General features: G+C 45.6%; 1 protein-coding gene and 1 long non-coding RNA gene across 8 annotated transcripts in view; one reads left to right on the top strand and one right to left on the bottom strand.

The window, feature by feature from the left end:
• BEND7 (BEN domain containing 7) overlaps positions 1–14877 on the bottom strand; it is an 80010-nt gene extending 65133 nt beyond the window's left edge. For 2 of the 3 annotated variants that reach the window (XM_046678719.1, XM_046678720.1), the window contains exons 1-2: positions 14478–14877; positions 12124–12207 (exon numbers count right to left, since the gene is read on the bottom strand). In XM_046678719.1, the coding sequence (XP_046534675.1) occupies positions 12124–12207; positions 14478–14538 (145 nt within the window). In that variant the 5' untranslated portion in view covers positions 14539–14877. The remainder of the gene's footprint in view (positions 1–12123; positions 12208–14477) is intronic. The other variant, XM_046678721.1, reaches the window with a different exon arrangement.
• LOC124248547 (uncharacterized) overlaps positions 14614–14883 on the top strand; it is a 10734-nt gene continuing 10464 nt past the window's right edge. For all 5 annotated transcript variants that reach the window (XR_006891068.1, XR_006891071.1, XR_006891069.1 and 2 more), the window contains exon 1: positions 14614–14678. This is a non-coding gene — a long non-coding RNA (uncharacterized LOC124248547). The remainder of the gene's footprint in view (positions 14679–14883) is intronic.

Raw genomic sequence — 14883 nt, 5'->3', positions numbered from 1 at the left:
ACAGCGCCTTCTTCTTCCAAGGATCTCAAGGAACTGATAACTTTGGGCCCAAAGGCACCTGCAGAGCGGCAGTCTTCCAGAATGAGATAATGGGAAATCTCCAGGGGCAAGGCAGCCACAGATTCAATCAGTGGCTTCCAAACTTTTCTGACATGGTTCACAGCAAGGAACACATCTTTCATGATGACCTAAACACACACATATGCATACTATGCGCATAACTAAAACAAAAGTTTCATGAATTTATCCTTCCTGCATGCAATGCACTCCACTATTTTCTAGTCTATTTCCTTACTATTATTGTTGTTGTTATTGTTATTGCTGTAGTTAGTGTTTGCAACAATCCAGTAAACGGATTTCATGACTCACTTATAGGTCACAACCACTGGTGTGAAAAACACCGCCTTAAAGTCAAAGTTATTTAGGACACTGCCCTAGGCAGTCTTGCCCCCCTCTACTCTCTTTCTGGATCCACCCATCCTCTCTCCAGGCTCCAGTGACAACGTGTATCCAGGCACTCCAGCCTTGACCCCACTTTGGGGCTCCAGACCCATACATACAATTGCCTCCTGGACAGCCCACTCGGGACACTTCAAAAGCAACTTCAAAATCATGCCCAAAAATGTATTTTATGATGACCATCTCTGAGGCTTAATAAACAGCACCAACCCAGCTGTCCAAGCTGGACACCTGGGACTGCCCCTCTTCCCCTCCCTCTCACAGCCAGTTCATCACTGAGTCCTGCTTACTGTGATTTCTAAATGAATTGAGATCCTTCCACTTCTCTCCACCCCCATTCCCATTATCGCCTCATGGGGCTACTGCCAAAACCTTCAGTGTTGCTTCCCTCCAATCTACATTCCCCCCCAAAGCCAGGGTGATCTTTCAAACACGCCAATCTCATTCCATGACAGACCTCGGCGGAACGCCACCCACCTCAGGATGAGGCAGCTCCCCCTACGGCTCACCCAGCCCTCCACCTCCGTCCTCCCCTGCCTACTTCTCTGGCTGTGGCTATGGCCACATCCCCTCTTCTTCTAAACTGGTGGCTCTCAGGTCTGGCTGCACATTAGGATCCCTGGACAGCTTTAAAAATCCCTGAGCCCAGGCCTCACTTCAGGACAATTAAATCCGAATCCAATTAGGGACTGTTATAGACAGCCAGAGGGCCCTCTGCTTTAGCTACAGAAGTGCTCTAACTTCCTGGCCTTCACACATCCTCAGCTCCACCCCCTTACTCATCCTTCAGGTCTTAGCTTAACTGTCATCTTCTCAGGGGTCATATCCCTTAATCCCCCAGGCCTGCTGAGACCCCCCTGTTCTACGTTCCCACAGAATCCTCAATTTCCCTTATCACAATCTAGTGGGCTTTAAAATCTCCTAGCCTGGCACTAATGGCTACTCAATAAGTACCTACCAAATGAATGCAAGAATAAGTAAATTCTAGTATCAGATATGCCAAGAAGCTAGAGTTGAGGAGAGCTGAAAAAAAAACACACTACTGATGTGCAAGATGTAAACCAACATCTGTGACATCTGTGGAAGAAATTCTCCTCATTTCTATGGAGTGTATGGGGTTGGCAAGCAGAAGCCACTTGGCGCCTATATTCAATCACGTCTTCTCCTGAAAGCTTTCCCAAAGGAACATATCTCATTGTCATCGTCTTTCTAGCTCATCAAAGATGATAGAGGGGGAATCGTTTCCCCTAGTGACTAAGTTGCTTGCCCAAAATGACCAAAGTAAACCAGAGGAAGATGGATCAGATCTGGGCTACACAGCTTTGCTGCTCCAGGCGCCAAGCTCCCTCTTCCAGAGCAGAGTGACACAGTGGAACAGCAGACTTACAGAGAAGGCTAAAGCTAACATTCCCGCAGCAACACCCCCCGCAACCGTATTTCATGCAATGCTTATTAAGGTACCCATTAAAGTCCTGCTAGTAATTGAAAAAATTATATATGTGCAATGAGAATGAGTTCGTGTTAACAGAAGAACCTTAACTTTTGCATCCCCTGACTTCTTACTTTTAAGTTGTACCTTTACCTTGCATTTTTGTGAGGTTCTTTATATTTTATACGTAGGTGTAAAGTCATATTTGAGATATAATTCCATTAGCCATACAAACAACTTCAGAAGCTATTATGTTGCATCAACTTTTTCTGTAAAAATAAATTGTTAAGGATATTATTCCTGGAACAGAATAAATTCTTGGAATTACTGAGTAACTTATGTACCATACCACTGTTCCAAGAACACATTACTTATTTTATCATGACAAAGTAAAGTTATTAATCTTCTGGCTTGTATTTCAACAATGAGAAATGCTGTAAGATGCACAGACACCTGCATTACATTTCAGTTCAACTTTATATCATCCATAAACATCTCTGTTTTGGACACCTCGTCCAAACAAATGCTCACAGAAGGCTCCACGTAGCATTCGGTTTTATGAAACCATAAAAGTTCCTTGCTGTTAATTACAGAGACAAATGTCTCATCACACATTTGGTTACCAGATAGCATAATTAGTTTTCTCCATTAACCTTTCAGATATAAAATCTGATTTCCAAGTAAAAAAACACTGTAAAGCCCTTGGAATTCAAATAACACAGTATATTTGTACAAGTCTGAAAAGAAATGCAGTACTAAGAAAATATTTTTATGGATTTTTATTTACAAGGATACTGATTGTCTGGAATACCTAAAGAAATCTGTCTAAACTTGTTAATGATTTTAAAATCTATGATCAAATATGCATGTAGTAAGCTGTCTTTTGTATAGAGAGAAAGCACAGTAACCTGACCATGAATGGAATGTGCCCTTTGATCTCCCTCCTCTGGGCATGGTGATGCGGCTGCACTGGTCCATCACAGCCTCTCATTTGTTCCCCCTTCATACCAGCATCTCAGAAACAACCGACAAGGGAAGGGCGTTCAGCCCATGGCAATGCAATAGTTTTTCTCTGCTCACAGTTAATGACCTCACAACCTTGGCCTGCTAAGGACCACACTCCAGCTCACGTGTCTAGGGGGCGTTTCTGATTGTCATCATGAGTAGGTGGGGTGCTGCTGACATTTAGGTATATTTATACCGCCAACATTCAGAAGGTGGGATCAAGACCCCCTGCAATGCATGGGACAGTTTTGCACAAGAAAACTATGGACTCAACAGACTACCCTACTCAGATTAGCTGAGTGGCAGCAAATCACATTTCAACATGTCGTAACATGGTACTCATTCATTTATTCCTTAGCAGTTATTGAGAGTCTGCTCTGTGCCAAGTATTGTGCACTAGGAAAACGGTAAACTCAGAGTCTTGCCCTGCAGGAATTCAAGCTGAGACTCGAGGGATAAATCAAGGATCACGCGGACAAGGGAAGCAGAGGTCATTCCAGGCAGAGACTGCAGAGCAGATGCCAGGGCCACAGAACTACAATATTCCAGAGGTGCCCACACAGTGTAGGGAGTCTCCAAGGCCCCTGGGGCGGGGGCTGGTATGCACACAAGGGCCAGTGGTGCATCCTATTTCAGAGTTAAACTTTAAGAGGGGGTCCTGCTGTTAACCTAATAAAAAAGAAAAAAGTATGTAATGAAAAATAAACATTCCATTGGCAGTGTTGACATATTTTACTCCTGATATGTGAGGTCCAGTTAGCTACGAAGAAGGATGTGTAAATTTTCACCTTGCAGAGCATAGTTTCAACACAGCTGATTTCACCTCTTTATTCTGAATTTAAAACCGAACTCTTCCCTCATTCACTGAACATCTATTAATGTTGTTATGTGACCAGCATGGAGCTGGGCAGTGGGGACACAGGGATGATCCTTAAGGAGTTTACAACCCATGGGGAGAGACACAGGAGTAAACTGGCAATTCCTCTGCTTTGATAGAGACACACGCAGGATGCTGTGGAAGGCAAGGTAAGAGGGGAATCAGAGAAGACAACCTGGAGGAAGTGACATCAACTTGGAGCCTTTAGGGATAAGAGAAAGCCAAGCAAAGCACAGGGAGGATGGTGCAAGCGTGGAGTTCCAAGCAGAGTAGGTGGTTCATGCAGCCACAGAGGCGAGAACGTGCCTGGCCTAAAAAGAGAGGAAGCAGGGCCCATTGCAGGAAAGAAAAATGGTTCGAGGGCTGGCCCAGTGGCACAGCAGTTAAGTCTGCACATTCAGCTCAGCTTCGGCGGCCTGGGGTTTGCCGGTTTGGATCCCAAGTGCAGACCTACGCACCGCTTGTCAAGCCATGCTGTGGCAGGTGTCCCACATATAAAGTAGAGGAAGATGGGCACAGACGTTAGCTCAGGGTCAGTCTTCCTCAACAAAAAGAGGAGATTGGCAGCAGATGTTAGTGCAGGGCTAATCTTCCTCAAAAAAATAAATAAATAAATAAAAACGGTTTGCTATGACTGAGCCACGGGAGGTGGGAAGGGAAGGGTCAGGACTAAGCTCGAAGTAGACAGGTGGCAGTTCATGGTCTTAACTGTCAGGCTTAGGAGTCTGAGTCCTAACATGAAAATCACAGACAATGAGGAAGCTCAGGCAAGGGAGCAGCCCAAGTTGTGCAAAATACCCTAAGGAACTAGAGGCACCCCTGGATAAATCACCGCAGGGGTGGCGTCTGCTCCTTCCCCCAGCCCTCCCCCCTGCTCCCGCTGTTACTGTCCTCTCCAGGTAGTGCCCTCTCCGAGAAACTGTTCCTTATAAGAATAATGGACTTGCTGTGCAAACGTCCCAGACCTATTTTTTTTTTAAAGATTGGCACCTGAGCTAACAACTGTTGCCAATCTTCTTTTGTTTTTTGTTCCTGCTTTATCTTCCCAAACCCCCCGTACATAGTTGTATATCTTAGTTGCAGTCCGCGCCCAGGATCCGAACCCTGGGCCGCCGCAGCGGAGCGCAAGAACTTAACCACTCGGCCATGGAGCTGGCCCCTAGACCTATTTTTAACTTTGAAATGCAAAGCACATGCTTCCAAAATCTTCATTTTATCTTACAGACGGCCATATTATTTTCTTCCAAAAGTAAAAATCCATATTCCCACGGGAACCAGAGAGGCTAAACTGTTAATACGTCTCCTTAGAGTCTGTCTTCATGGAGATTTTCTTTCTTTTTAATGATGTGGTCACGATCGGTGTAGGCAAAACAAACTATCGCAACACATCACACACTTGACACGCGGGAGGTTCCTGAACCACAGCGGGCCTGTATGAGAAACAGAAGAGGCAACTTGTCCTCAAGACACGGCCTCAGTGAGCAGGCACACCTTGCACAGCTGTGCGCAGGGGCCCCTTCCCTCACAAGCATGACACGCGCCAAGCTCTGTTGTTGTTTAACAGACGGCTGTTTAAAAACTTAAGGTAGAAAAACTTGCTTCATGCGGAACCCGACAACTAAACAATGCCAAAATCAGTTTATATCTATCTTAAACACCTCTATAAAGTTGTACCAATGTTACAGCAGAACACGGAACCAGCAGAGCAGCTTCTGTTTTTCAATTTGGTTTTCAATGTGTTGCTAGTTTTCAAAAAGATTTCAAGTTGTGTCTCACAAATCAACGTCAGGAGTCCCAAATTTCTATGCTAGTTTAGCATATGACAAAAGCTTCTTCCAGTTAAAGGAGGAAGATTTCAGTTTGGCTCACTAAATGTTTCTAAAATCTCAACCTAGTGGTATATTTTAAAACAAAGCTTGAGAGTCCTATACAACAGGGCTCAACATGTTCACGCATCTAGACAACGAAGATCTGAGTACCTATAATGTGGGTACCTGTTATGAACACAGCAGCGTGCAGGATGCTCCAAAGGATAAGAAAAGAATGCAGGTCACACTTGCTCTGTGATCTAATTTACCTGAGGAGGGGGGGTGCAAATAACGACAATCCACGTGGTAACTGTTGAGGTTTGAGGGCGGGGGTACTTGCGGGGTGACTCGGAGCACAACAAAGCCATGTACAAAAATAAGTAACATTAGGCAGTCCAGGCTAAGTGCTATAAAAGAGTAGTGTTATTATTTAGTGTTAAGGTGTCCAGAAGAAAGGTGACTCCTAATTTGGAAGGAGAAGGGAGAAGGAGATAATAAAAATAAGAACAAAGCATTTTCTAGTTTTAAAGAGTGTTTCACCATACAGGACTTTCTATATGCTGTAGGGGAACTTGCTTAGGGGTTAGGGCCAACATTACTGTTCTCTTATGGCAGATAAAGAAAACCCTCAAACTTTCATCCAAAGTGTTATGAAGCGTTAACCTGACACGCACACCAAGGTTTTCTGACACTAAACCTGAGCTCTCTCTACTATGCTATATAAACTGAAAAGGCTTCCAGGCCTAGGTAATGTTTGAATTGGGCTTTGAAAACTGATAATAGAGACAGGATTGCAAAAGAAGGAATCTGGGAATGGGATAAGACATGGGAGGAGACTGGAGATTGGGTATGGAGAAATCGGGATGGGGAGAGGAATGAAGGTGAGAATGGGAAAGGAGCTTTAGGGAGCATGATGAGACACCAGTGCGACACCAACAAATGCCTTTAGGAAGGGGGAAGCCGGAGAGCGGGCTAGAAAGGTGAGCTGGAAACAGCAGGCGAACAGCAGAGGGGGAGGGGAACGGGGCCTGCTTCCTCAGAGGCTGCAGGCAAAGCAGAAAGAAGATGGGAAGCTCCCCTCTGCGAGACACAGGACCTTGGGCAAACTGAGGTTTCCAAAGGCCCATTTTTTTCACTTAAATGGAAATAACAATCCCTTCTCAGAATTGGTGAGGGTTAAACGAGATACAGGATGAGAAAGCTGGGCATACAGCAGATATTAAACAAACCTTGGTTCCCTTCCTCCCAAACGGGGCCTGGGCTCTTCCAGGAGGAAACTGAGCCCACCCCTTTCCCTCTGCCTGTCTGCCGCTTTCACCCCTGAAGTCCTGCTTTGCTGGGGAGAGGGTGGGGAGGCAGACACTAAGATCAGCCCGTGCGCACGGTAGAATGGGAGGGGTGAGACAAGGACTGCAGGCAGCTCAGAAACAGTCAAAAGACCCGATTTTAAAGTGTGGTCGACTACCAACTACTGTGTGACCCTGGGCAAATCACTTTCATCTCTGAGCTCAGCTTCCTGTTTGTACAACAGATATAACACCTACCTCACAGTGTAGCTGTGATATTAACTAAATGATTAATGGAAGTAGGAGACAGGCCTAATTGCAAATGCCTCCCAAACTTTAGGCAATCGGCAATATCTAAGGATGACTAAGTCTGCATCTGGAGTTGCAGAAACACATTCATATGTGCACTTATATTCAAAGGCATCGTCGGGGCTTCAGTTTCCTCAAGAGGCTCCCTCAACTCTGACTTTGCTGGCAACGGCTTTTGAAGCCATTTTTGGACCTGCAGTGTAACCAGACATACTTTCAGAGCTGTAGGAAACCTCAGAAACCATCCAGAGCAGAGGTTTCTACATCGTGAGGAGGGCACTGGAAGGGCTCTGCAGGGGCCCGTGGAGGTGGGCAGGCCGAGGAGGGTGGGGCGTGGTGGAGGCGCTCTGGGTACCCTCTGCCTGCTGCCAGCACCCCCGCTCCCCTCTCGCCTGTTGTACATAGCGGGGCTCCACATGGGAGTTCGTTTGAACAAAGCATTTCATGTGGCTCAGGGTATGGTTTTGGAGACAGACAGATCCTGGTTCTATCCTGGTTCCGCCAATGAGTGACTCTGTGCACTCCTCAAATTCCTCATCCAAAGAGTGGGAATGAGAATACCTTTCTTGGAACAATGAATGGGATAACAGATACAAGGTCAGTCCTGACACATAACACAGTGCCAGCATAGTGCCTGGCACATGGCAAGCTTTCCATAAACGGCGCTATTCTCAGCCACATTCCCAACCCCAAGAGACACTCAGGCCCTCTTGGACCTTCATTTTAGGAGGCTGCTTCTCACTCTTGGAACTCCAGCCACAGGTGTGGTGAGACATCAGGGCCTCCTTCCTCTTGGGAGGAGGGCCCAGCTCCCCAGCCCTTGGAGGCCAAACAAGAACGGGGTGGGACCCAGGTCACTGGAGTCCAGGTGAGGAGCTCTGCCCTTTCACACAGGGGCCTGCCCACCTCTCCAGGGAGGGGAAGTACACTGTGGTTAGGGGCTAACTCCCTAACTTGGATAAGTGGGTAGGAATTTTTTGTGTGCCATCTTTGAGTAGATTCTGGGGACCCTGGGGTGGGGGTAGCTGTCATCAAGAAAGCCACTGACAAGAGATTCAAAAGTTCAGAGATCTTGACTCAGCTTAACTGGCATGGCTACTACAGCCTGTGCTTCCTCTTCTCAAAGTGTATAACTGAACTGAACACTAGAAGAAAAACTAGAACAGGGCCTGGCATGCAACCAAGGAGACCGAATCCCTGAAAAACAGAAGTTTCAAACTTACAGACCATAATAGTAAGTCTAAAACAACATCCAATGCATAAAAAGAGATTTTATTATATGTTTGTATTATTGTTATGATAATAAATTAATCATCTCACTAAAACACTTTCTCAATGTGCCTTGCTGCCAGCTAAGGTCTCTTCGAAGCTCGGTGAATTTGCCTGGCTCAATGTGGTAGAAGCAAAAGATCTCTGGACAGCAGACTTGAGGTTATTCCACGTTCTGCTATCTATGAGCAAGTCACTTAACTCTGAGCTTCAGTTTCCTCCTCCGGGTAATGGGATAATAACATCCACCCTCACAACTCACGGATATACTGTAAAACTGAGGGGATGACAGAGGTGAAAGCACTTTCTAACCTATAAAGTGCCGCCCTCCCTTCAAGTCTGATTACACTGACGCTCATCCCTCTGTGTGGCTCACGTCACCCCCACCTGGCATCTTCTCCGACTCCCCTCTGCCTATCTGTATCTTTCCCTAGTTCAAGGTCCAGCCTTTCCAGAGCGCTGCACCCTACCCTAAATTTGATCCTTCCCTCCCAACTCTGCTTTCGCTCGTTGCCCTAACGGTTCCCATTTGTCATTCAATTATGGTTCACACAGAGGGATAGCAGCATGGGGTGTGCACAGCTGAGGCACATGGGCACTGGGATCCCAGCTATGGCACTTGCTCCTTGAGGGATCTGTGGCCGGCTACCTAATGTCTCTAAGTCTCATCTACAAAACGGAGACAATAAGGACTCCTACAGAGCTGCTGTGGGAAGTAAAAGAGATAATTCATATGAGAGGTACTCAACTCGATGCTGTGCACACAGTAAGCGCTCAATCCCCATAGCTGTCCTGATTGCTGAATATTGCTCTTAACTGTGTCCTGCATTTGTCCTCTCTCCCTCACCTGGATTTAATCCTTGAGAGCAGGGTCCCCGTCCTCTCCATTTCTTTGGTTACCCCCAACCCCACTCTCATTCCAGAAAAGTGCTGAGTTCATAGTATTTTCTCAAAAAACATCTGTTGAATAGATTAAAATGAATTAAGCTGTTTTTCTCCAAACAGTGGTCAAATCTTACCCGAGTTCATCACAGCCTGATTGACAAAGTCAGTGTCCACAAGATAAAGTAACTCTTCTGACCCTATTATCACATTAACAACGCGTGAGTAACTCCCAAAGCTCTCTGCCAAGCCGTTCACCCTACTGAGCCATCCTACCATGGTGGATGCACTGTATCACTCAACATCCTAAAAATATTCCAGAGAAAGAGATTTCTTGTGGGAACGTCTGCCAAATTCTGGAGCACTCTCTTCCTCCAAGATGTGAACTTTAATCTTATACGTGCAGACAGTATCAAAGATAACACGTATGTTTGAACACAGAAAATCCTATATAGTGTCCTGGGGGCCATGTTTCAGTAATGTGTTATAGGTGAAACAATTCTGGTATTTTGTCAACAAACTCCCTTGGATATCCTAAACCTCACACAGAATTCTACACCATCATGACTAATATTATGGATAGACTCTAGCAGTTTACAAAACAAACATGATTTAAATCTACATTTTAAGAATAGTAACTAGAAACTAAAAAACATCCGTTTTATAACACTGTCAACAAAATTCTTAATTCTATATGCGATCAGCAACTATTCTCAATTGCTCTACAAATTATGTTTGTGTAATCACTTGCTCTTCCACTTTTTAAAATTGACCTAGAGATCACAAAATGAAAATATTTCTTGGGAACCATATCACACATTCCCCAGAATGAGCAAAAGGCTGAGAAGTAAGCCAGGCGCACTTTCATGCTGTTCAGTCTTCTGTCTCTGGATGTCTAAGCCTTCTTGACCAAGACCTTGGGAAGCTTATCCCAAGCCTGGTCTGTCACTATGTTCTCCTATCTTCCTGGACTTGGGCTAGAAAAAAGGAAAGCAGCAATGTCTGCCCACTTCGAGAATTTCCATTTTACTGAATTCTGAGCACTAGCATCCTCCTCTTCATCATCCTCCACTCTCTCATACCTGGAATTAACCAACTGGATAGCGTCCTTACCATTTTCCAATCACACAGCAGAAAAGGGGGAAAGGCCTGCTCCGTTGGAGAATAACTAAACCAGGGACATGATGTTCCATTTTATGATAAACGTAAATCTTCTACTAAAAGGCAAACTTCATTTCGAACGGCCAAATAGAGTGGTATTTAGATACAGAATTCCAACCAATCAAGTTTAGGGAACTGAAAATACAGAATCCCAACTTACTAAGTTTAGGGAACTGAGAAGAGTACAATCCAAGAATATTCTCCTTCTGGTCAAAGCATTTTGCTTGACCATTAACCTTTTGGTTTTAAGTTGTCTTGGTGCTGAGTAGTGCTGGCCTCAGGAATATTCTTTCCCTCCATGGAAAGATCCACATGCCTTCAGTGGTTGCTTGTGTAAGAAATGCTGATATTGCCCTCCCATTTTACCTCCATGAAGTATCTATTTGACTTCTCAGTCCTTTGCAACCCACCCTTTCTCTTCCTCAATGCAAAAAGAGAGACTGTGGTGACAAAACACTACATCTTCAGGCACTCACGTTGTTTTAACTTGCAATAGTCCTCAGGCTGGGTCAGAACAGTAACCCTCCTTCCTTAAGCCAGATCAACTCTCCCCAGGGATATGGCGATTCTGCCCTTGCCTTGCAATCACTCTTGCCCTGGCTGTCTCTCGTTTTCTGCTCCTTGCTGTACAGCACCCAGCCCTCACCCTACTGCCATGGGTTGCAGGTGCTCAGGATGGGCAAGGTTGAAGCCAAATGCCACCATTTACTCCCCACTCCGACTTTACGGGTACTTCACTCAGCGGCAAAATCTTAAGTCGTTTAATTTTTGGTTCATGGTCTGCAAATAACCAACCATACATGCAAGGAGCTTCATGTAAGGTATTTGCACCAAAAATGACATATGAGAAGAGTGCCGACATTTTTGGCTACCTACTCATCCATCATGTGGCCACAAGTGTCGGAAGGTCTTAAAGACGCTGCTTTTACTCTGCCTGTCCACAAGATGAGCTGGGAATGAGGATGGTAAGCGCAAAGTATGGCTATTCTCTCTGAACACAAGTGTTGGTGTGAAATGAACGCAAAGCCAGGAAAGCGAGGAGCTGCTCTGTGACAACTAGTACTATTAAGAGGTGGTTAGGCGGACAATCACACTGTGATTTTCCTTACGCTTTCTGACTGTAGATTTAATTTAATTTTGTCATGGCAGGATTAGCAACCAGGTCACAGAGGTGAAGGGACATTATAATAAGACAGCATATTAATCCTCTATCCCACCCAAAGCAGAAGCAAAACCAAACAAATAGCAGCTTCCTGGAAATTGAATTTCTGTTATCCAGATGTCAAAGATGTAATACCCCAATTACACAAACTATTGCCAGTGAAGCATGCCAGCGAATATGCAATGTAAATGGGGTGAGCGCCGAGCGACAAAACTGCACAGTCAGCATCTGGCTCTGGGAGCGAGTGATAATTAGCACTGTGTGTAGACACTAATAAACATTTATGTCTGAAATTACAACTTTTAGCAATGTTAATAAGGGATATATTGGCAATCTGTAAAATAAAAGGTCTTGAAAAGAATGTCATACATTAAGCAATGGCAGACATTTCCCGTTCTGGCACAATCTTTTTTTTCCCCCTAATTGCAAATGGCCACGCTGTTTTTGCTGAGAAATTAATTGACATAAGAACCTACCTAAAAAAACGGGTTGTGTCTCTTTGGCCTCCCCATTAACATCGTTGCTGAATTCTGAGCTCTTATATACCTCATGGTGATAATCTGTGATGAGAAAACAACCAGAAATTAGAATTCTGATGACCTGCGAGATATGAATAAGCAATAAAGCCTAGAATCTCATGACATATAGTGTGTATAATCTACAATTTAATTTATAAATACAAATTTCAATTTATAAATAGAATTTTTGGTTAATCACAGAATTTGTAGTCACTAATAACCCCTAAAACTTTGCTTACTCTGGAGAAGTACACAAACTTGAGATATTGCTTTGACATTAGAAAACAGCTCTGCTTGGTCACATAGTTTTTACAGTAAATTTGGCCCACAGATGCCAATTACGAGGCTGCTTTTCTTTCAAATGATAAGTCTATATGGAAAAGAAAAACCCTGCCCAATCATAGGCCAGAGGAGTATTCCAAATTTCTCTCCACAGCCTGTTTTCATAAGTATTTCAATAGTATGCTTTAGTGTTACTCAACACTCTGTTTTCTCAGTTTACCCAGAAAAATCCCCACTGCTAAGCAGCTGACAGCCAAGCACACATGAAAAATACCGATTTGTTATTTCAAAAATAGTATAATTTGGATAAGAAAGCAAGATTCTCATCTTTCATACAAGTGAGTCTTTTGCATTCAGCTACTGCACTTTCATATGCAATAATTTATGTCCTAAAAATGCACCTGCAGAGCAGAGAGAAGAATCAGACTCATAATTGAAAAGAAAAACTTGCTATGTCAGTCAAACTTTAAAATACAATATTTTACAAGCTTCTCTACAGAGGCGACTGTACTCTGGCAATTGTCTATTTCTAAAAAGCAGCACCGCCTAGGTCAGAAAACAGAGGTCCCTTCTTAACAGCTATTCCCTTTTTTTTGGCCTTGGACCTCACAGGACAAGGTCTACAAAACGACTCTCACTTTTAAGATAAAGTCGTAAGTGGCCTGAGGTCATAAATAAGAAAGCAGCCTGCATTCCTGAATGAATCAGATAGACCAACAGGCCAGTCACGCAGGAAGAGACTTTTAAAGTACAAATGACTGTGCAATCAACACTAGTAGAAAAAAAGCACATAGAAAGAGGGAAGAGCCAAATATTTTGAATACGTAAAAACTATTTCAGGCCTCTTTCGTGAAAAAGTATCCAAAGGAAATCAGGGGATACAGATATGAGTAGATCTTCAAAATGTCAATCATCAGACCATTTTCAGACTAACCGAACAGGCTTTATTGAATCTCTATCATCCTTAGATTGGCTTATCTTGAAAAGCTCTATTACTCGCAATTGCCCTCTAATTTTCATTAGCTTACATGTGACTTCTCCAGGTTGTTAAGACAATCGCCTTGCTCTCTACTCTGATGCCAATGCTAGATACGACAGGAAAAGCGGACAGCTTCTCTGGTTTGGTTTTGACCTCAAGTTGATCCAAAGAAGATAGAAATTTAAAGAGGGTGGTTCTCATCTCAATATTAGGATTTGTGACATGACCCTGAAAAAAGTCACCTGCCTCCAAGTTAAGGTGACACAAGGCATTTTGAAAGACATATTTTCACATCTGCTCTTGAGTTCTCATCATTTGTTAAAAAGTCAAATCAGGAAAATGAAGACTCTGATAAGTAATTGAACATAGACAAGACTATTCAACTTTCCCCTCCCCGATAAAATAAACCCAAGCCCCAAAGACTGTGGTATACACCTGTTAAATCGCCAGGAACCGGCTGGATTTTTTTTTTTTTTTGTCAATGATACATATATGACTGATAAGTGATCTATTCTAAAACACCTTTGCCATGCAAATAACGAACGTATCTAGAAAAGATGTTGGACGTCAACAATTCTCATCTGGGCTTGTCCACCTCATGAGCTTCTTTCTCGTTCTTAAAAGAACCACCACCTTTCTTCCTTCTCTTTGCGGGGGGGGAGAAAAAAACACCCCACGACCATGGGTCGGGATTCGTGTCCGCACGGCCTGATGGAGAGGCAGATCGCCCCCACCCCCCCACCTAGCCACAGGAGTGGAATACCAAAGAAGGCTCCCGGCTCCCCAAGTGTCATTGTTTGCTAATTTCCTGATGTGCCCTCCGACTTGTTTACGCCGGATAACATCCTGCCTCTCCCCCCGCACAACTTTCCCCGCCGCTCGCGTGTGCGGCCGCTGCCCCCGCGGGAGGGGACTCGGGGGGTCCCGGGAGCCCGGCCCCCCGGCGTGGGACGCGCGGCCGCGGCGCCGGGCGAGGGGCGGCGGGCCGGGCGCGGGGATGTTTACGCGGCGCCAAGGTCCTTCCTCCGCCGGCCGCACGCCCCCCGCTTACCTCGGCTCACCAGTTTGAAGCTCTGCGATTTCCTGCTTCGTTTCCTCTCCGAGAACTCCATGGTGCGGGCGGGAGCGGGCGGGAGCGGGCGGCAGGGGCTGCGGCCGGGGGCGGCCGGCCGGGCGGCCGAGGGAGCGGCGGCCGAGGCGGCGGCGGCGGCGCTGGCTCTTGTCACCCGGCAGCGGGAGCGCCAGGACCAAGGTCCGTGCCTGGAATCCGCAGGGGGGAGGCAGAGGAAAGGGAAAAGCCAGCTCGGAGCCCTCGGGGGCTGCGGCTCGCGGGGCTCGGCGGGAGGCGCCTTCCCGGGAGAAGTTGCCCCCTCCCGGCGGCCGCCCGCGGCGCGCTCAGCGCGCCCCCAGACCCCCGCTCCTTCCCGGCGCCTGTGCGGGCGCCGCCGGAGCGAACT

Source organism: Equus quagga, chromosome 12 (genome assembly GCF_021613505.1).
Source record: "Equus quagga isolate Etosha38 chromosome 12, UCLA_HA_Equagga_1.0, whole genome shotgun sequence".
Lineage (NCBI taxonomy): Eukaryota > Metazoa > Chordata > Mammalia > Perissodactyla > Equidae > Equus > Equus quagga.
This window is presented reverse-complemented; position numbering and strand designations above follow the sequence as displayed.